Genomic DNA, 23,594 nt, shown 5'->3' with positions numbered 1-23,594 from the left:
GACCTTTTCTTCCATAGTACTGCTGGGTGAATTCAAACTGCCAACCTTTTGGTTAGCAATTGAGCACAAACCGTTTGTGCCACCCAGGGATCTTAATATATGCCATAGGGTTGGTTAGATAACATTTAAAGTTCCTTAATAATGGCACAGTGGTTAAGAGTTTGGCTCCTAATCTAAAGGTTGGCAGTTTGAATCCACCAGCTACTTCTTAGAAACTACTACGGGGCAGTTCTATGTCCTATAGGGTCACTATGAGTTGGAACTGACTCAATGGCAACAGGTTTTTAAAAAATTTTAATCAGAAACCTATGCTTCAAGGATAGTTAGCTTTTGAATGGCCATAGATAGGAGTCTACAGTCCAGACAGGGTGCGCATTTACAGTAGAGAGTACATAAGTTAGAATAATGATAAATGATGCTCACTGGTGAAATGGGTGGTATGAGAAATGAATGATGGACTAGAAAGACTATGCAGGCACCATTGCCCTTGTGCAAAAGAGAAGAACCCAGAAGGCCCAGCAACCTGGCACCAAGTCCAGAGCTCTGTTTAGTGTTTAGTCCTCCTCTCCTCACTTCACAAAGGATTCTGTCACTTGACCTGACTGAAAAAGAGCTGCTTCTGAATATCATTGATCTCAATTTGGAGTGAATGTTTCATGCAAGATAGTGTCAGATAAGAGTGGGGCCTTCCCTGGGTGTACCAGAACAAGTTGTTTCTGTCCTGAGTCTACTTGCTAATAAATATTTGTAGGTTTACTAGAATTTGGTCTTATACTTGTTTTTCATGGTCACATACCCGCTGGTGACAGTTTATTTGAGAGGGGAGGACATAGGACCACAGTAATAAAAAACAAACAAAAAAACACCTTGCGGCCAAGTTGATCCCGACTCATAGTGACCTTATAGGATGGAGTAGAGCTGCCCCACAGGGTTTCCAAGGAGTGACTGGTGGATTTGAACTGCCAACCTTGTGGTTAGCAGCCGAGCTCTTAACCACTGTGCCACCAGGGCTCCCGTAAGACAATCATCCAACTCCAGTTTCAGGTGGCTACTGATATTTTTTACTAAAAGAACCTGGCATTGCTGAATGGACAAATTGGCTTGGGTGGGTTTGCAAACAGGAAGGTGTGTTGGTAGTGTCTCTTTCATTTGCAAATGAACAGAGATTGGACTCAAACTACAATAGGGTAAAAAAAATTAATTTATTGACTTCTGTAACTGGGGACTTCAGGGCGGCTTCTGGCTTTAGGCAGAGCTCAATCTGGGGCTTCTAAGGGTTGGAATCAATGACAGTAATGGGATTGGTTTTGGTTTCTCTCTTCATGTGGTAGAGAAGATGACCCCTCATAGCCACAGATTTTGCCTGCTACCAGCTTAGCACAGGAAACCCTGGTGGTGCAGTGGTTAAGAGCTACGGATGCTAACCAAAAGGTCGGCAGTTCAAATCTTCCAGCTACTCCTTGGAAATTCTTGGGGCAGTTCTGCTCTGTCCTATAGGGTCGCTATGAGTTAGAATTGACTCGATGGCAACAGGTTTGGTTTTGGTTAGGCTAGCACACACAGCAGAAAGAAGTCAGGTATCCTGAGAGCAGCAGCAGAAAAGCTCAGGATTGACTAGGCTTGTTCCTGGCCTACCCTGAACCTGTCAAGGGAACTCCTGTGGTATATTTGAATCTAATTGCTGTCTCAGAAGGAAAAACCAGAACAAAACTTGATTGTAAATTATAGAATTGAGAGGAATGGGCATTCTGATTGCTCAGACCATGGACATATGTTCACTTCTCTTCTCAGGAGAAGTGCGTAAACCCCTTACGAACCACTGTCAGTGAGTCGCCTTTGGGAGAGAAAGGTTTTGTTAACCAAAGACGGAAGGAGAATGGGGAAAGGGTGCTGGACAGTCAAAAACAACAAATGCCTTTGACAATAACATTAATACAAAAACTCTGATTCGATGTCACCTAATGTGGAGCCCTGGTTGCACAGTGGTTAAGAGCTCCATTTGCTAACTGTCATGGATTGAACTGTGTCCCCCAAAAATATGTGTATCAATTTGGCTAGGCCATGATTCCCAGTATTGTGTGATTGTCCACCATTTTGTCATCTGATGTGATTTTCCTCTGTGATGTAAATCCTACCTCTATGATGTTAATGAGGTAGGATAGGCGGCAGTGATGTTAATGAGGCAGGACTCAATCTACAAGAATGGATTGTGTTTTGAGCCAATCTCTTTTAAGATACAAAAGAGAGAATCAAGCAAAGAGACAGGGGGCCCTCATACCACCAAGAAAGCAGTCCTGGCAGTACAGTGCTTCCTTTGGGCACGGGGTTCCTGCTGAGAAGCTCCTAGACCAGGGGAAGATTGATGAGAAGGACCTTCCTCCAGAGCTGACAGAGAGAGAAAGACTTCCCCTGGAGCAAATGCCCTCAATTTGGACTTCTAGCCCACTAGACTGTGAGAAAATAAATATGTCTTTGTTAAAACCATCCGCTTGTGGTATTTCTGTCATAGCAGCTCTAGATAGCCAAGACACTAACCAAAAAAAAAAGGTTGGCAGTTGGAATCCACCAGCTGCTCCTTGGAAACCCTGTGGAGCAATTGTACTCTGTCTTAGGGGGTCGCTATGAGTTGGAATCAACTGAACAGCAGTGTGTTAGTGTGTTAAATGGCTTCATGAGATGGAATACAACCAATAAAGAGAGTTGCTATTCACCATAGAGGAGCCACATAGTTCTTTAATTCAAAGTGTGATTAGCTCCCTTGATATATTTGAATCTGATTGCTGTCTCACTTTCAGGTAAAAGGAAGAACAGACCAATACTTAATAACAGGACAGTAAATATTATCATTCCAAGCTTTATTAAATTTAAAAGTATGCTCACTCTGGGGCTTTCCTGACTCAAACAAAATTGGGGCAGTGAAAGTCCTGGCCACATTATTCCAGCTGCCCTTAGCTGGTAGATGTCCTCCAGCCAAAGACCACCAGAAACACACTGTAGTTGGACAAGTGGGTTTATCACTCTTTGCAGGCAGAGAGTGGAGAGCTGTGGAGTGTCTCAGTGAGAAGATGTTAGAAAAGACTTGAAGGATTTTGACTTGTGTTGGGTGATTTTGAAGAGGGTTTGAAGAAGCAGGCCTTTGCTTTGAATTGGCTACTGACAGGAAGTGGGAATCTCAATAATTCTTATTTATAGGGAGAGCACACTAGTTTGAGGTTAGTGCTATAATTGGTAAAGAAGCGGCAGTGGCTCATATTTGCTGAGAGAGGGGATGCCTGGTATTTTATGGCCTTGGCAATGTTCAGATTTTGTCTCTGCTGAGACACATTTCCTAAGCTGTCTTGTTTTTTGTCTTGACCTATCACAGTACAGAGTGGCCTTGTCTGACGTTGATGTTCTATGAAATCATTTGTGTCCTATAGGAGAACATCAAGGCCTAGCCGATAGTGCTTCTTTTTTTCTTTCTCAAGTACAACTCACCAAAGTTGGCTTAGAAGCTTTAGACCACAAAAGTTTGTGTCTCAGTTGCTAAACCCCAACAAAGTTTCTGCTTTACAGGCATTTCATTCACCGTAAATTATTTTAACACTACCTGTCTTCAGGGTTGTATGTCTCGGATAAATGGTTTCAGAGCAACTACAAGAAGAAATCTCACCTCTGATCTTTTTTTATTTTTACTTTGCCAGCATTTTGAGTTTATATTATTATCCTGTTTAGATTATACTCTAGCAGACAAACACTATATATATTTTTTTCTAGAATTTTTCTTGCCTTAATGTTAATCTTCACAGTGCATTTCCAAACCCTCAGTTTATAGCAGCTTGTTTTTCGCAGACTCCTGGAGGGCCACGTAAGCCAAAGACCAAACAAATCTGTTGCCCTCGAGTTGATTCCGACTCCTAGTCAGAATCTGTCCCCTAGCGTCCTGACTCATAGCGACCCTGTAGGACAGAGTAGAACTGCTCCATAGGGTTTCCCAGGAACAGCTGGCGGATGCAAACAGCTGAACTTTAGATTAGCAGCTGAGCTCTTAACCACTGGGCCACCAGGGCATCCTTGCATAGTAAAAAGAGCACCAGGTTACAAGTCAGATCAGTTTTATTTAATCCTGACTTGTGCGCCCTGAATCTTGGGAACATCACTTCACCATATGGAGCTTCTCTTTCCTATTCTGCAAAGCACAGATCATGTGACCTGATCTCTCATTGCGAAAAGTGTTGTGCTCATTAAGGCAACTCTTAATGAATTAGGACAATATGAAGCTGCTTTAGGAATTGTTGAGTATAATACAGATGTTATCATAAAAATAATAAAGTGTTTTAGGGTAATAGGTGTGAAAGAATTAGAGAATTATGCATTAAGTGTGAATTTCCAAACCTTAATTGTAGTTCCTTATCTTATTCTCCATAGCAGAGTGCTGTGCCCTCAAGCTATTTACTGACAAGAATGAGGTCAGAGTATTTCAAAGGTGATTTATTATTTTTACTCCACCCAGAGTCCAAAAAAAGAAGATTTAAAGAGAGCTGGTCAAGTGTAGCTTCCAGTGGCTCTAAGCTTGCCTGGTGGCGTAAAGGGTGGAGGCTCCAGGTCTAGGGCGCTTCCTGGACTCCAGGACAGATAAAGCCACAGTTTCAGTGAACCTCAAGAAATCCTGAGATGGAAGCTATTTCTTCTTTCTATTTTTGTAGCATCAGTAAATTAAGGGATTGTCAGAAACGTGGACTATTGTTCCCAACCTCATACAAGGTAGGTGTTTATCCGTGAGGCCTCCACGCCGCCTTTGCTGCCTTGGTCAGTGGTTCTAACTTGATATTTCAGATCATTCTTTTGACTATCATCTCAGACATCTGGTTACGCCAGCCGTTTCTGGTGCCTGCCATCTCTTCTATATACCTCTGCAGCTGTTTATCTAAACTATATGCCTCTAAATATATTTCTATTAAAACATGGATTTTCAACTATATAATTTTTATATGCAATGAATATTCATAAGGAAAAATTTCTCAGTACTTCTTCAGTATTCCAAAATATTATGAGCAGAAAGGAGAAGGGGGCTCTCTGATAAACTGAGGATAGTACTCCAAACTTTTCTCTTATGCAAAATGAAATAATGGTGAGCCTAGTAATTTGATGTTTAGCATCCTAAATCTCCAGGAGTGCTAAGCCTTCCGTCCTTCTTTTGCGGAAGCCCGCTAAGGCCACAGAGGTGGGCAATTTTTTTCTGTAAAAGAACTGATAGTAAATATTTGAGGATTTGCATACAAAATGGTTAGCGTGCAAAATCTGTTGCAACTACTCAACTCTGCCATGGTAGCACAAAAGCAGCCATAGATAACGCAGCAACAAGTGAGTGTGGTGTGTTCCAGTAAAACTTTATTGACAAAAACTGGTGGCAGGCCAAATCTGGCCCACAGGCTTTAGTCTGTCCACCTTTGCTCTAAAGGGTCAAGTCCCTTTTCTGTAGTAGGGAGATCTCTTCAGTTGTGTTTCTTTTCCTGCTCTAAGTGGAAGCCCCCATTATGACTTTATGGATGAAAAATTACTTGACTTACATGTGGCTCAAAGATACTAGATGTTTGATCATCCTTGTCTTCATTATTTTAAAGTATTTTTGGTATTTAAAATTTTGTTTTTATTTGGTAATGTATTATCATGTCCATATAAATAAGCAAAAAGCCATAGTGTTTCTTTGAAGGCACAGAAGGGGTACTTTTTTGGCACTGGTTACTGAACTCACACTTACTTTAGGCTAGTTACAAAGAGTTTCATGTTGAAGTCAATTCAGCTCTAAATGGTTTTCCACATATTGAGGTTCAGGTTAAAGCATTTCAGCTAATGGAGTTATAGCTTCTGGAAATGTAAAATCTCAACGTAATGCATGCAAATATGTTGCACGCAACATTTATGGAAATTATTTTTGTGCAATCTCTTCACACAAGAGAGGTACAAAGTTATAAGTGATCACAAGAATGAGAAAAGGAAGGCACACCATTAAAGTACAGGAAAAAACCCTCCCTAAGCCAATCTCTGAAATTCTAGTAAGTCCTGAAGTAACTGAGGCAAATGCACACATTTATCACGGAAAGTAAGATTAAAAGAAAAAAATTAGGCCACAGGAATGCTAAGCGGTGCTGTCTTCAACATTAAATTTAGATATAATGCAGAAATGAAAAAAAGGAGAACCAATAGACTGTAAAGTCAAATAGTTGAGTTAACTGCCAAGAAAGAAAGAAAGAAACTGTGTTAGAGAGTAGTAATTTTCTTCCCAGTTTCTAAAGATACTAAAGAGTATATTTGGATGTTAGCTTTTTTGAAAGTACATTTGGCAAGTTCTAAGTTCGTTCTGTTCCCGGGTGGCTGGGGGCTCATGGGTTGTGTAGTTAATGCTCACTGAACAGCTCAGCTTATACGCAGAAATTGTAAAGAGAGTAAGACATCCGAGTAGTCTTCTTACCATTTGTATTTCTTAATAATGACATTCAGTTGCATTAGCGAGGCCCATTAATTTAGGAATATGAAGCAAGACGAGAGGGCTAATGCATTATAAAAATCAGTTTCTAACAATGAATGATCTAATGGACTATACTAAGTTAATCCTGTAAGACCCGTCTGACTCTTCTAGGCTGCAATAAAATTAGTAAAATTAAAAGATCACAGTAACAGGTATAAAATGCTTCTGAGTTAGTATGAGTTTAGTTAGTTTTTTAAAAAGAAGTATAAAACCCTTTTTTTCTCCCCAAGAGCAAAACACTTAAAAATGGATCTATTTATTTTTTAAATAAGAAAAATCATAATTAGTCTAGTATTTTTCAGAATTGAAATAATGTTGTTTAATACCAATCTTTTATTTTTTTAATGGTTTGATTATTTTTTAATGATTTTTAATTATGGAAAATGTTAGGAAAAAAAGTAAAATAAATGCTTATAATTGAGATGAACTCAAATGGTCTGCTTATTTCCTTTCCTATTCTTACATGTTTTATACAGTTGCAATTATAATGCACACATCACATATAATATCCCATTTTACTTAATTTATTTAATTTTTAGGTTGGTGGCACAGAAGCTAAGAGCTCGGCTGCTAACCAAAAGGTTAGCTGTTTGAATCTACCAGCTGCTCCTTGGAAACACTGTGGGGCAGTTCTACTCTGTCCTGTAGGGTCACTGTTAGAATTTACTTGATGGGAAAAAGTTTGGTTTTTGGGTTTTTTATATAGTTCCTAAATATTTTAATTAAAAAATTTTAAGTGGATAACGTATATAATAAGTTTAAAACATAAAAGGTACAAAATGGTCACAGAGAAGTCCTTGTATCACTGCCATATTCCATCACTCATGACCTCTCTTCCCTATTCTTCCAGATATATTTTACAAATATATTAGCAAATATGCCTGTGTATTTCCCCCACTTTTTTTATCCAAATGGTAGCATCTTATAGACTCTTTATACCCTTGCTTTTTGTCACTATTCTAAATCATCCCATGTCAGTTCATAAAAAGCTTCTTCATTCCTTTTTTTATGGCTATATGGTATCCCATTGTATGGGCATTTAGGTGATCCTAAGGAGTCCTGGCAGTGCAATGGTTAGCTCTCTGTTGCTAACTGGAAGGTTGTGGGTTCAAACCCACATAGCTGCTATTCAGGAGAAAGACCTGGAGATCTGCTTCTGTAAAGATTACAGCCAAGGAAGCCCTGTGGAGCAGTCCTACTCTGTCACCTGAGGTCACTGTGAGTCAGCAACAACTCAGTGGGTCACAACAACAACAACCTTTCTCTTTACAAACAGTGCTGCAATAAATAACCTTGAGCATGTAGGGTTAGTAGAGAAAATAGAATCACTGGGTCAAAGGGTAAATAAATATATTTGCAATTTTGGTAGATACTGCCACACTGCACTGCATGAGTCTGAACCAATTGACCCACCTCTCACGTGTACGTCAAGCAGCAAGCCACTCACCTACCGCGTTAACACAGTATGTCATCGCACTATCGTCTTCGCTAACTCGGTAGCGAGAATGGTATTTCAGTGAAATTAACTTTGCATTTCTCTTCTTAGGAGTGAGGTCCAGTGTCTTTTCATATATTTAAGATCTATTTGCATTCCCTTTTCTGTGATCTGTCTGTTTATGTAAGATTATGACTTCAGGAAGAATTAAAAAAAAATGAAAAGTTCAAAAGAGTCAGAATTAGTGAAAGTGACCTGCTGTCTGTGTAACAGAGTACTATACTCTCTTTAGAGATATTATTTTTCTTGAAAGCACGATAATCTGCTCATGTAAAAATGTGTTTTGTAGGCTTCACTAGCTTATTAGAATCTAGGATAATTGTTGTCATCATTTTAACGTCTAGAATAGTGTCTGGCACTTAGTAGGTGCTCGGTAATTTTTCTTAGTAGAATGTTGGGCACCCATTATGCCAGCCTCTATGCTGGTTATTATGCAAACACACATGATCTTTTAACGTCAAACGACTGTAATGGTAAACTATTATCTCCCTTTTAAAGATGCGGAAAATAAAGTTCAGAGGGGCTAAGAAACGTGTCCAAATTCATACCAACCAGTAAATGGCTGAGCAGAAATTTTAAGAAAGGTTTCCTACTCAAACATTTTCCCATGCCAAATGTTCCAGCTACGAGTATTTTCCTTTTTTTTTCTAAGTTCAAGAAAATTCTTAATTTAATCTCCTTACAATTGCTGTCATTATAATTGAGGAAATTTGGTCCTGTTAGATCATGTTAATAGGAATGAACACTAATTGAAGGCAAGTTTGCAAATTTTTGCTTCGTTTTTTAAAAGGGGCATTTGTTTTATCATGAGTACATACTCCTGTTTTTAAAATGCCACATTGATTTATATAAAACGTAATTTTTAAATAACCAAAATGTACAAGCAGTAGCTCCTGAGCAGCCTAACGTCTTGATGAGTTTTGTAAGAGCTGAGGTACCAGAGGGCGGCTTACTGCCTGCTTGGGCAGGGCCTCCTGTGGGCTCACTCGGTCTGGAAGATTCCCTGGGTAGTGCAAATGGTAACGTGCTTAGCTGCTAACCGAAAGGTTGGAGGTTCAAGCCCACCCTAAGGGTCCTCACAAGAAAGGCCTGGCCGTCTCCTTTCAAGAAATCAGTCACTGAAAACCCCCTGGGCGCAGTTCTCCTCTGGCACACATGGGGTCGCCACGAGTCAGAGTCAGCTGGAAGGCAGTTGGTTCTAACTCACTCTGGGGGATGGTTTGGTTTTTTAACTTGGCAGATGCTAAAGGGCACTGAAAGTGTTCTTTTTCTCTCTAGACTTTATAAGGATAAATAGGTACTCCATTGAGAAGAACTAAACACTAAGAGCTGAATTGTAGACACTTCTTTATTGAAGAAACTCAGTATGACAGTAAGCTACAGCTTACACACACATCGTAGATGGTCCTAGCGTTGATCTGGGCTCCTCTCTCCCAGTGCTCTGGTGTCTCCTTAGCTGGGAATGGCCTGGGAGTATCTCCGCCCCGTGCGTTGATCTGGGCTCCTCTCTCCTAGTGCTCTGGTGTCTCCTTAGCTGGGAATGGCCTGGGAGTATCTCCGCGCCTGTCTAGAATCTCTTTTCACATGACCCTGGTTCTCTCTGTTCAGCCTGTATTGCCTGCTTATAATGTATGCTAAACTGGGTACTTTCTTTTTTTGAAGCTGACATACTAATAGCAGAACCTTCTTGTGGGCCCTCTGTCTGCGCTTGTTCCAAGTTTAATCTTTGAAGTATAAACTTTCCTCCTCAGGAGTCTAGCGACTGCATTTCTAATGCTTTTAATATTACTGCTATTTCACACTTCTACTATTGCAGAAATCTATGCCTGAAAAATACCTTCTATTCTGCTCTTCTCAGGGTGTGCTAAGTGGGTAGAAAGGGAAGGATAGGGAGAGAGAGTCTTAGCAAAATGGGAAAAATGTACCATGTAGACTGAGCGCCGCCTAACCAGTTGCCGTCGTGTCAGCTCCGACACATGGGGGTCCCACCTGTGTTAGAGAGTAACTGCTCCATAGGGTTTTAATGGCAAGTTTTTCAGAAGCAGATCACCAGGCCTTTCTTCCGAGGTGCCTTGCGTGGACTCAAACTGCCAAGCATGTTGACTGTTCCCATCACCCCGGGACTCTGAAGCATTGCCTAGAAGACTCTATTATTGCTCAATATCCTTTCATGTACAATTGTTTCTTGTCTCACTAAAATGTGCTTTCTATGGAGTGCCCCTACCACTCATCTCTCGGTTTATCATTCTGTGGTGGCTTGCGTGTTGCTGTGAAGCTATGTCACCAGTGTTTAAATACCAGCAGGGTCACCCATGGTGGACGGGTTTCAGTGGAGCTTCTAGACTGACTAGGAAGCAGGACCTGCTGATCCACTTCTAAAAAAATTGGCCAGTGAAAACCTTAGGAATAGCAGCAAACATTGTCTGATAGAGTGTTGGAAGATGAGCCCCTCAGGTTGGAAGGCCTCTCCAGAGTAAAATCGACCTTAATGATGTACATGGAGTAAAACTTTAGGGACCTTCATTTGCTGATGTGGCACAACTCAAAATAAGAAGAAATAGCTGTAGACATCCATTAATAATTGGAACCTGGAATGTATGAAGTACGAATCTAGGAAAATTGGAAGTTTTCAGACTTGAGATGGAATGCTTAAGATAGATATCCTAAGCATTAGTGAGCTGAAATGGACTGGTATTGGCCATTTAAAATCAGACAATCATACGGTCTACTACGCTGGAATGACAGATTGGAGAGGAACAGCGTCATTGTCAAAAAGGACATTTCAAGATCTATCCTCAAGTATAATGCTGTCAGTGGTAGGATAATATCTATATGCCTATAAGGGAGACCAGTTAATATGACTATTATTAAAATTTACACACCAACCAATGCCAAGATGAATTGAAGATTTCTTACCAACTTCTGTAGCTGAAATTGACCAAACATGCAATTAAGATGCATTGATAATTACTAGTGATTGGAATGCTAAAGCTGGAAACAAACAAGAAGAATTGGTAGTTGAAAAACATGGCCTTGGTAACAGAAATGATGTCGGAGAATGAATGATAGAATTTTGCAAGACCAATTTTGCAAATACCTTTTTCAACAACATATATGGCAACTATACATGTGGACCTTGCTGGATATAATACACAGGAATCAAATTAACTACCTTTGTGGAGAGAGACAATGGAGAAGCTCAATATCATCAGTCAGAACAAGGCCAGGGGCTGACTGTGGAACAGACTATCATTGCTCATATGCAAGTTCAAGTTGAAGCTGAAGAAAATTAGAACAAATCCACAAGAGCCAGAGTAAGACCTTGAGTATATCCCAACTTAATTTAGAGACCATCTCAAGAATAGATTTGACACATTAAACACTAACGACCAAAGACCAGATGGGTTGTGGAATGGCATCAGAGACATCATATGTGAAGAAAGCAAGAGGTCATTAAAAAGACAGGAAAGAAAGAAAAGACCAAAATAGTTGTCAGAAGAGACTCTGAAACTTGCTCTTGAATATAGAGTAGTGAAAGCAAATGGAAGAAATGATGATGTAAAAAAGCTGAACAGGAGATTTCAAAGGGCAGCTTAAGAAGACAAAGTAAAGGATTACAATGAAATGTGCAAACACCTGGAGTTAGAAAACCAAAAGGGGAGAATACCCTCGGCATTTCTCAAGCTGAAAGAACTGAAGAAAAAAACCAAGCCCGGAGTTATCGGGTAGGGTCGCTATGAGTTGGAATCAACTCAATGCAAGGGATATGGTCAAAGTATTGAATGACATAGGAAGCACCAAAAGAAGATGGAAGGAATACACAGAGTCACTCTACCAAAAAGAATTGGTCAACATTCAACCATTTCAGGAGGTAGTATATGATCATGAACCGATGGTATTGAAGGAAGAATTCCAAGCTGCATTGAAGGCATTAGTAAAAAACAAGGCTCCAGGAATTGATGGAATACCACTTGAGATGATTTAGCAAACACTGGAAACATTCACTAGTCTATGCCAAGAAATTTGGAAGACGGCTATCTGGCCAACCAACTCGAAGAGATCCAAATTTGTTCTCATTCTAAAGAAAGATGTTCAAATAGAATATAGAAATTATGGATAAATATCATTAATGTCACATGCAAATGAAATTTTGCTGAAGATAATTCAAAAGCTGTTGCAGCAGTACATCAACAGGGAACAGCCAGAAATTCAAGCTGAATTCAGAAGAGGACATGGAATGACCGATATCATTGCTGATGTCGAATGGATTTTGGCTAAAAACAGAGAACACCAGAAGGAGAAAACCTGTATTTTATTGACTATGCAAAGGCATTTGGCTGTATGGATCATAACAAATTATGGATAAGAACACTTAATTGTGCCCATGAGGAACCTGTACATAGACCAAGAGGCAATCTTTGGAACACAAGGGGATACTGCATGGTTTAAATTCAGGAAAGGTGTGTGTCAGGGTTCCATTCTTTTGCCATACTTATTCAATCTGTATGTTAAGCCAATAATCTGAGAAAAAAAAATAATCTGAGAATCTGGACTATATGAAGAAGAATGGGGCATCAGCATTGGAGGAAGACTCATGAACAACCTGCATTATGCAGATGACACAACCTTGCTTGCTGAAAGCAAAGAGGACTTGAAGAACTTACTGATGAAGACTACAGCCTTCAGTATGAATTATACCTCAACAAAAATAAAACAAAAATCTTCACAACTGGACCAATAAGCAACATTATGATGAATGGAGAAAAGACTGAAGTTGCCAAAGATTTCATTTTACTTGGATCCACCATCAAGGCCCATGGAAACAGTAGTTAAGAAATCAAATGACATATTATGTTGGACAATTCTGCTGCAAAAGACCCCTTTAAAGCGTTCAGAAGCAAAGATGTCACTTTGAGGGCCAAGATGTGCCTGACCCAAGCCATGGTATTTTCTATTGTCTCGTATACATGCAAAAACTGGACAATGAATAAGGAAGAGAGAGGAAGAATTGATGCATTTGAATTATAGAGTTGGTAAAGAATATTGAATGTACCATGGACTGCCAGAAGAACGAACAAATTTGTCTTGGATGAAGTACAGCAAGAATGCTCCTTGGAAGCGAGGATGGCGAGACTTTGTCTCACATACTTTGGACATGTTATCAGGAGGGACCAGTCCCTGCAGAAGGACATCATGCTTGGTAGACGGTCAGAGGAAAAGAGGAAGAACTTCAAGGAGATGGATTGATTGACACAGTGGCTGCTACCGTGGGCTCAAACATACCAACAATTGTGAGGATGGCACAGTACTGGGCAGCTTTTTGTTCTGTTGTACACAGGGCGCTATGAATCGGAACCTACTTGACAACACCTAACATCAACATGGGGCACTAACGAAAACGTCAACTGTTCAAATCCATCAGCTCCTCCTGGAAGAAAGATGTGGCAGTCCGCTTTCGTAAAGATTACAGCCTTGTGTAACCTTTATGTAACGGTTGTGAAACCCTATGGGCCAGTTCTACTCTGTCCTGTAGGGTAACTATGAGTCAGAATCTACTTGACAACACTGGGATATGGAGTACCTACCTTCCTGGTGGTGGGGTTAGCCAATTAAGTAGAAGCTTGTTTTAACTATTTCTTGTCTACTAAAACCCACTGTCATCAAGCCAGCTCTGGCTCATAGCAACCCCATAGGGTTTCCAAGGCTATAAATCTCTACCAAAGCAGACTACCACATCTTTCTCTCACAGATCAGCTGGTGGTTTCAAACCACCGACCTTTCAGTTAGCAGTCGATTGCTTTAACCACTGCTCCACCAGGGCTCCTCATGTCTACTAGGCATTACTAGACACGGCTTATTTAAGGATATGTGAAAACAACATCTTGATCATATGCTGCTTCAAATTCTTGGTAGAACAAAAACAACAACAACAAAAAAGGCGAGAATAAATGCAAGTCACAAAATAATGAGCATGATTAAATATAGTTTTTTAGAAATTACCATTAGGAATTCTCTCATTTGGAAATTCTGACCTAAGTTTATGCTTTCTACCTTGAGTGCTTTTTCTTTTTTAAACCCTAAGTTTTACATTGGAATTTTCCATATGGAATTTTGGCTGTCATGTGACTTCAATCACATCTGAATTCTCACTTAGTTCTGATTCTGAGGACTGAATCATTATTATGTTACCACAGTAAGATTCACTCTGATTATGAATGCTATCTTCTGGAGAGTAACGCGTCAACTCAAGTGGAGAAAGCCATAGGACATTGGTCTTCGGTAATGTGCATCCGTCTGTGTAGCCAGTCTTAGGTTCCTGTGGTTTTCTTTCTCCACACTCAGATACTCTTCCCATTCCACTGGTGTGTCAGCAATCTGAATTTGCAGTCAACTAAGTTAAGACCGGAAACCCTGCTGGTGTAGTGGTTAAGAGCAACGGCTGCTAACCAAAAGATGGGCAGTTCGAATCCACCAGGCACTCCTTGGAAACTCTATGGGGCAGTTCTACTCTGTCCTATAGGGTCCCTATGAGTAGGTAATCGACTCGATGGCACTGAGTTCGGTTTAGAAGTTAAGACCAGGAGCCCTGGGGGCGCTGGAGGGCACTTGACAACAACCTGTTCTACTGAAGCTCTTACCTCCTTTTCTAGCCTGTGGATACATTATTACTTATAGCATTTTGTTTGTTGCATTCTTTGCATCTTCTGGTTACATACCAGCTTTTTTTTTTTTTACTACCTTCCATAAATTAGGTGCTCTGTATATAGTTACTACTCAAGCATTTATTGTGTGATGTTTTATAGCCTTCTGAAACCTATAATCTCTCCTTATTGTTTTTCCCCTTTCTCTTCTCTCTCCAACTGCTTTAGAGTCTGGCTCCATCTTAAATTATTTGCACTTTGTACTGGATAGATTTGTGTTTTTTAAAAAAGTCATTTGCCTTTTGCAGTACTGAATCTGGGTTTTCCTTGTGTCCTGAGAATCTCTTGTCTCTTTTTTCCAATCACAATTTCGTCTCTGACTTGAACTCAGACAATATCTAAAATTTCATGATTGGTTTAGGACACACGGATCCTAAGTTCTATATTTTTTCCCCATTTTTAAAATTTGGAGACATAGCTTCAGAACCAGTCTTTCTTTCTCCAGTTGGCACTTGGGGTTGTTATTAATAGTCACATTATAGCACAGCAGTGTAGAGGCAGGAGAATATGTTGATTAAGAGTTTCTACTCTAGAACCAGACAGCCTGGGTTCAAATTCACGCTCCGCTACTTACCAGCTATGTGATCTTGAGCAATTCACTTAACCCTACTGTGCCTTATATTCTCGTGTACAAAACAGGATAGTAATCGTGTCTACCAAATCAGCTTGTTTCAAGGGTCTAATATGTCATTATGGGTAAATTGTTTAGAACAGAGCAAGCACTAAGAAATGCTAATTAATATATGTATTAAGTGCTGATTGTGTGCCATTTACTGTCCTAAGTGCCTAGCTCCACATTGGCTGTAGATATGGGGTATGTAATTTCAGGGTACTAGAAGACTCCACTGGAGCACTAGTGGTGCAATGGTTAAGCCCTCGGCTGATAACCAAAAGGTTGGTGGTTCAAACCCACTCAGTGGCTCTGTGGGAGAAAAGACCTGGTGATCTGCTCCAGTAAAGAGTACATCCTTGGAAACCTTATGGGGAAGTTCTACTCTGTCCTATAGTGTTGCTATGAGTCAGAATTGACTCGAAGCAAACAGATTTGGTTTGGATCAGACTCCAGAGGAGACTTGGTGTCACAATGGTTAAGTGCTCAGTTGCTAACTGAAAGGTTGGGAGTTCAAACCCACCAGTGCCTCCTTAGGAGAAAAGACCTGGCAATCTGCTCCTGTAATGATTATGGTCTAGGAAACCCTATGGGTGCAATTCCACTCTGTCACACAGGGTCACTATAAGTTGGAATTGACTCAACAACACACAACAACAACAATAGCAGACCCAATAAACCAGCAAAATACACATTCTTTTTCATTCTTCTTCCGTAAGTCCTGTTCCAAGTTAAAATAATACTAATACTGATGATATAGTAATAATGATTAAAAAAAAAAACCAACCTGTTACTGTCCAAACGATTCTGACTCATAGCGACCCTATAAACCCAAAACTCATTGCCATTGAGTCGAATCTGACTCATAGTGACCCTATAGGACAGAGTAAAACTGCCCCATAGAGTTTCCAAGAAATGCCTGGTGGATTCAAACTGCTGATCTTTTGCTTAACAGACGTAGCTCTTAACCACTGCGCCACCAGGGTTTCCAAGTAATAATAATGATAGCAAGCATTTAATATTTCCTACATGAGAGGCACCGTGCTAGGTGCTTTACAGATATTATCTTCTCTTATTTTCCCAATTGCCATGTACTGGTGTCCACTGTTGATTTACAGAGTCCTTTTATGATCTCCAGTCATTAGGTCCATGGGCTGTGTCTCTGTTGTCTCAAACCTCAGTACTTCTGTCCTCTCCTTAGAGACCAGGGAACTACTTTCCTATACCTGCTAGAGTCAGCATGTGCCTGTGAGACTGGTCTCAGACATTTTCCCTTTGTTCTGCTTATCTATTGCTGCATAACAAACCACTCCAAAACTTAGTGGCTTAAAACAACAAGTTTTGATCATCTCTCACAGTTTCTGTGGGTCAGGAATTCAGGAAGGGCTTGCCTGAGCAGTTCTGGCTCTGGGTCTTTCAATGCAGTTGCAGCCAGGTGGTGATTGATGTTGGAGCACCTGTGGGCTGCCCAGCTATCTCTCTCTCTTCATGAAACCTCAGAGCTTCTCCACGTGGTTTCTCTCTGCTGGATTTGGACTTCCTCACAGCATGGTGGCCTCAGTCAGTTAGACTGCTTACATAAGGGCTTATGTACAAGGTGGGAACTGCAATGGTGTTATGACCCAGCCTTAAAAGTCATAGCATGTCACTTCTCTTGAATTTTATCTATTATGAGAGAGTCACAAGCTCATCGAGTTTCAAGGGGAAATCTATTTGACCCCAATGCTTGAAAAGATGGTGGAAAGAACCTAGAAGAGCGTGTGGGTCAAGGAGTATTGTGTGGCCATTTTTGAAAAATCCAGTCTGTCACACCCCTAGACACCTTTTTCTGTATATCACTTAAGATTTGGTTCAGCAGCTTAGAGCAGAAAACCCAAATTATAGAATCCCAATCAAAACACAAGTTAATTTTTCTCTTAAGGAAAAGAACTCCAGTGGCAGGCGTTCCGAGGCAAGTGTGACATCTTCATAGTCATTGTAGACACCTTCTGTCCTTCTGCTCTGTCATTCTTGATGAATGGCTTTCTTTCTTTTGGCTGTAGGATAGCTATTGTAGCTCCAGCCATCACACCCAGGTGATAGGGAGCAGCAAGGAGAAATGGGAAATGGAAATAGGGATATTTTTCAGCTGAAACAACCCCCTTGAAAGAGTTTTCCTAGAAGTCTCATCCAATGACTTCCACTTAAATCTCACGGATAGGTTGGCATTTTACTTCACCAAAATACAAGGAAGTTACTGGGGGGAAAGGGGAGAATGGATATTGGGTAAGAAACCAACAGTGCTGGCTACCCTCAAACATTCCATCTCTTATTGTTTGGGCACCATGCTGGAGATAAGTCTTCTCTGTGGCTGGCAGGCTCCCTAGCTAAACGTAGAGGATGAAGCACAATTTCCCTCTTCTCTGGGAACCTTCCAGCCTTATCTGTAGTTCCGAGGGCTCAAGGAGCTGCCCGTTTGGGCTCTCTCTAGTTGGTCCCGAGGCTGTTATTAATAATTGTGCTCCAGTGTGCTGGTATAGAGGCAGGAGGAATGCTAAGAGCTCAGATGTTTGCCTTCTTTTCCAGGACTGACCCTTTCCTCGGAGATGACTTTTTCTGCTCTCTGCTTGTGGGAAATACTAGTGACTTACATCATCATGAGTTTATATAATAAATTCTCTGCCTTTCTTTCCTTCAGGACATAACCGTTGTTACTCAAAACCAACATTTAAGAGTTCAAAAATCTTTTATGACTCCAAAGCCCAGGTCATATAATTTAATGTTTTGGTTTTCAAGATGATTGTTTCTGCCATGAACTTAAAAAAAAAAAAAATCCATGCGGGGGGGGGGAAAAAACCTTTAGTAAATTACTTGATATCCTTTTCTATTTCAAATCTAGCTATGTGAGACAATACAGGTAGAAAGCTCTCACTGTTGTCTGAACAGGGGGTAATAAGCATAAATAAGGGGGAAAGGCACCTCCAGTAAGAGCTGAAAATACGATCTACAAAAATAAACAACGGGAATACAAGCCAGAAAGGCAGTACAATTAAAGATGCTGAGAATTGCAAAGAACAAAGTATCCAGACTGGGTGAAATTGGGGAAGATCGCTCTGGACAGGGAGCATTTGAGTTGGCCCATGAAAGACTTAGAGGACAGGAAACAAAAGGAACGGCCTCAGAGCCTAAAGAAACAACGTCGGTTAGAAAGGGGTCCCTTAGGTCGAATTGTACAAAAAAGCCTGAGTCATTCTACCGTGTCATTAGGAGTTATGGAGCATTATCAAATGGCAAGGAATATATGGGAAAGCAACTGAACGAGGGTAAACTGTTTATACTAATAAAACTACTTTGCATAACACTGTGTCATCAACCAACAAGTACCTATTAACCATTGACTCCATCCAGATGCTATGCTAAGCCTGAGACTTCAAAGGTGAAAGGCCTTATCTCTGACCTTAAGGAATTAAGGTCTGTGAGGGGAAGTGGCGCTTCTGGGTGGTGAAAATGATCAACACACGAGGCTGCGAACAGAAAGGTTGGAGGTTCGAGTCCACCCAGGGCACTTTGGAAGAAAGACCCGGTGAATCTACTTCTGAGAAATCAGCCACTGAAAACCCTACGGAGCACATGGTTCTGCTCTGACCCACCTGAGTCACCATGAGTCAGAGTCGACTCGATGGTATAATTGGGGTGTGTACAAGGTGTAGTGGTGAATGAATGAATGAATATGTTTAATGAGTATTTCTTGAAAGAAGTCCCCCTTCTCCAAGTGACAGGCCAAGAAAAGCAGACACTGTCCCTGAGCTCCTGAGCTTCCGGTCTAGGGAGTGAAAGAAGAACTCAACTGCTAGGCATGAAGGTTGAGCTGAACTGAGCTGTACATCCTGCTGCGAAATCAGGGTGATAAACCTGGAAATTTTGCTGCTAGTAATTTAAAACATGTAATAATTACAGTATTTGAAAAGGACTTTAACAACTTCCTTGAGAAAATAAAAATGAGCTCTATATGCATTACAACATTTGCAGACACCCTTTTGCTGGCATAACACCAAGATCTCAGAGTGAGAGGGTTATAAAATGAGCAGATAGGAAGGTGAGAAAAATTTGAAAACCGACTGTGGGGATTTTCTTCCTTTTACTGTCCTGTGGTACTATGATGCTGGTAAACGAAACCTTTCTTCTTCCTCTGCTTGTAAAACTAAAGAGTCTAAATATTGACTAGGATATATATCTCATCATGCTTGCCTTTTCTCTGAAATTTCTCAATTAACACGTTTGTTGAAGGCCTCAAAGGTGCCCATACCAACGTTAAATCTACTATGCGAACTTTCATTTGTTCACTTGACAAAGTGTTTTATAAACTTATTTGGAGAGAGATGTCATACACCCTTGAAAACTTAACTAAAAATGCCAGTAGATGTGTCATTAAGGTTAGATTGGATAGATTGAAGTTCCTTACATCAGAAAGGATCCTGTTCCGTTTTCCAGAAAGCTTGGGAATCTGATTGGAGCAGACCGAACACCGTTACATACTATGCTCAACTGTCTTGCAGGTCCTTCATTCCTTTACTGACGCCATTTTTGATGAGTGGATGAAAAGGTTTAAGCCTCCTATTGATGCCTGGCCTCAGGAGCTGGCACCCATTGGCCACAATCGGATGTATAACATGGTGCCTTTCTTCCCTCCAGTAACTAATGAGGAACTCTTTCTAACTGCAGACCAACTTGGCTACAGCTACGCCATTGACCTGACAGGTAACTAATGCATCTTTTAAATAGGGTGATTCATTTATGTTTTAAAGGAGCTCTTTCATTCTTTTTTCTTTCCGTCCTTCCTCCCCCCTCCCTCCCTCTTCTCTCCCCCCTCCTTTCTTCCTTCCTTTCTTCTCTGCCTGCCTCCTCTCCCTCCCTTCCTCCTTCCCTACCTCCTTCTCTCCTTCCCTCCTTTCCTTCATTCCTTCCTCCCTCTCTCCCTTCCTCTCTCTCTTCCCCCTCTCCTTCCCCCTTTTCTCCATCCCTTCTCCTTTTCTCCCTCCCCCCACCTTCCTTTCCTTTTTAGACATAAACCAAGACCTTTAATTGGATCATTCAGTACTAGTTTAGTTTATTGGCCATTTTCTGGAATATGTGTACATAGCAAAAACGAGCCTTTAAACTACCAATTAAACATCATCAAGAACTGGATAGAGCAATTCTATAAAATTAGGAAAGGTGTGCATCAGTCAGGGTTGTATATTTCACCATACTTGTTCAACCTGTGTGCTGAGCAAATAATCCGAGAACCTGGACTATATGAAGAAGAACGCAGCATCAGGATTGCAGGAAGACTCATTAACAACCTGCCATATGCAGATGATATAACCTTGCTGGCTGAAAGTAAAGGGGACTTGAAGAACTTATTGATGAGGATCAAAGACCACACAGCCTTCAGTATGGATTATACCTCACCATAAAGAAAACAGAAATCCTTACAACTGGGCCAATAAGCAACTTCATGATAAACGGAGAAAAGATTGAAGTTGTCAAGGATTTTATTTTACATGGATCCATAATGAATGCCAATGGAAGCAGTAGTCAAGAAATCCAACAACGTATTGCATTGGGCGAATCTGTTGCAAAAGAGCTCTTTAAAGTGTTAAAAAGCAAAGATGTCACTTTAAGGACTAAGGTGCGCCTGACCCAAGCCATGGTGTTTCCAGTTGACTCATTACATGCGAAAGCTGGATGATGAATAAGGAAGACCAAAGAACAACTGATGCCTTTGAATTATGGTGTTGGTGAAGAATATTGAATATACCACCGACTCCCAGAAGACGAAACAAACCTGTCTTGGAAGAAGTACAGCCAGAATGCTCCTTGGAAGCGAGGATGGCAAGACTTCATGTCACATACTTTGGACATGTTTTCAGGAGGGATCAGTCCCTGGAGAAGGATATCATCGTTAGTAAAGTAGACATCAGCAAAAAAGAGGAAAGCCCTCCATGAGATGGATTGACACAGTGGGTGCAACAATGGGCTCAGGTATAACAACAGCAAGCAAACTTGTGTCATCTGCATATCTCAGGTGTTAAGCAGTCTTCCTCCAATCCTGATGCTTTGTTCTTTTTCACATAGTGCAGCTTCTTGGATTATTTGCTCAGCATACAGGTTGAATAAGTATGGTGAAAGGATACAACCCTGACACACACCTTTTCTAATTTTCCTATTATTGGACAGTAACAAAAGTCAACCATTCTTGGTTCCCGAGTAAAGAAATAATAGAATAAAACCTTGTGCTTTAAGAAGATGGGACTAGCAACAGTGTGCTGCTATATTGTAGCAAGAGGAGACAAATTAAAATCCGTTGGTGGACCCCATCAGGATGGGTCAGTGTTCTTAGTGGGATTGGGAGGAAAGGAGTAAAAGGAAGGCCTTACACTTAGATAAGTGCTGATACATAAAAAAAACAAAAAACAAAAACCCAGTTCTTCTGGCTTAAGAAAAGGTAATTTTTAAAGAAATAAATAGGCTAAAAAAGAAATCCATTAACTTTGTCACCAAACCAAAAAACCCAGTGCCGTCGAGTTGATTCCGACTCATAGCAACCCTATAGGACAGAGTAGAACTGCCCCATAGAGTTTCCAAGGAGCGCAAATGCTTCTAAAATATATTTGGGTAGAGGATTAGATTTATCTTGTGTATGATTCAGATTTTATTCACAACTATTTAAATGGGTACAAATGTCATCTACTCCTGTCATCATAGCCAGTCTCATCTCTCTCACACATTTCTACCCTATAAATAGGTAGAGACAATAGCAGAATTTCTCCAACTCAGGTTTGCACATTTTGCAGTTCCCCAGATACCATTTTAGCATGCACTTTTACAAATGTGTTTCTAACTCAGAAAAGTAGTTATATACTTCCTTGGAGGATTTATTCTTCATTCAGTATTGTACAAAAAAAATTTAAATGCTGTAATGTATTTAAATAATGGAATGCCAGTTCCAGCCTCCTCAAGGAAAACAATTATGGATATGATAAATAGTTGGTGAGGGAGGAGAAGATAAATTTTATTCTAGCAAGAGTAGTTACGCTTTATCAACAAAAATGCATGTGAAAGGCAAATTGGTTTATTCTTTCCTTTTCAAAGAGCATTCAGCTGATGAAAATTCTCATTGTAGACTCTTCTCTTCTGCTTTAATTTCAGTCAGAGAAACTCCGGGTTGGACTACAATCCTCATGGTGGTTATAGGAGTGCTGGTGGTGTTGGCTGGTCTTTTTGTGCTGCTGGTGTTTCTTCAATATAGAAGACTTCAAAAAGGATATACACCCCTAATGGAGACACACTTAAGCCACAAGAGATATATGGAAGAAGCCTAGGGTGCTCACGGCTTACCCTAAAGAAGAGATAATCAGGTCATAGTTCTGACCCTGATAATGAGCAAACCAATCCTCACTGTTCTTCCTTGACGGTCTCTGGTGTACATCCTCCTATTGTGGTGATGATCCCAAGTATAGAAGCTGCTTAGCAATAGGTTCTTAGTTTACCAAACTCAAGCTGGAGTGTTTGGGGCTATTTCTATCATCAAATAAAAGTAGAGCTGACAATTTGTGGTATCGGATAGTAATTCCCCGTATTGATTAAGCCTCTCTGTTTCCCGAGAGCACCATGAAGTTGATAGAGTGAATTCATTTAATTTTGCAGATCAGAGCAATTTAAGACCTGGGGAGGATCATGGTTCAGTCTCTCCTAGCCTAAGTGTTTTTACCTGTAGAAGGGTGAGTGTGGGGGTGGCAGGCTCTAGATGAACCTCTAAGATCCCTTTTAGCTATAAACATATATGCTTCTAGGTGTCCTCCCCGATCATCTGACCAGGGCTTCATTTTTTTATTTTCTCTTTTTCTCTCCAGCCTTTAAAATGGTCTGGATGATCCAAGGAGGCTTATGGTAAGAGGGTGGGGATTGAGTGAATGAGTAATCAATTCAGTTCTCTTCTGTCAACTAGACTTTACAGAATTTGTTTAAAGTCTGTAGTTTTTAATAGTAGACCTATTATGAGAGTCAATAGCTGGAGAAACATTGGTCCTATAGTAATAAATAAATGGATGAGGGAATAAAATTGTAAAGTTTTCTAGTTCATGAATATACTATTTTGAATCTATTAACAAGTATACAAAAAAAAAAAAAGAAGAAGAAAATCAAGCCTGTTGTGTCGAGTGATGACCTCATGTGTTATAGAGTAGAATTGCTCTACAGGGTTTTAGTCTGTAATCTTTACAGAAGCAGATGGCTGGTCCTTTCTTCCGAGGCACCACT

At 40.4% G+C, this 23,594-nt stretch overlaps 1 protein-coding gene across 3 annotated transcripts in view; it reads left to right on the top strand.

Moving 5' to 3' along the window:
* DCT (dopachrome tautomerase) overlaps positions 1 to 23,357 on the top strand; it is a 90,923-nt gene extending 67,566 nt beyond the window's left edge. For all 3 annotated transcript variants that reach the window (XM_049853218.1, XM_049853219.1, XM_049853217.1), the window contains 2 exons: positions 19,850 to 20,051; positions 22,485 to 23,357. In XM_049853218.1, the coding sequence (XP_049709175.1) occupies positions 19,850 to 20,051; positions 22,485 to 22,657 (375 nt within the window). In that variant the 3' untranslated portion in view covers positions 22,658 to 23,357. The remainder of the gene's footprint in view (positions 1 to 19,849; positions 20,052 to 22,484) is intronic.
* Positions 23,358 to 23,594: the final 237 nt, after the last annotated feature.

The sequence above is a fragment of the Elephas maximus genome, chromosome 14 (assembly GCF_024166365.1).
Source record: "Elephas maximus indicus isolate mEleMax1 chromosome 14, mEleMax1 primary haplotype, whole genome shotgun sequence".
NCBI classification, from domain to species: Eukaryota; Metazoa; Chordata; class Mammalia; order Proboscidea; family Elephantidae; genus Elephas; species Elephas maximus.
Note: the sequence above shows the minus strand (reverse complement) of the source record. Positions and strands in the feature narration are given on the sequence as shown.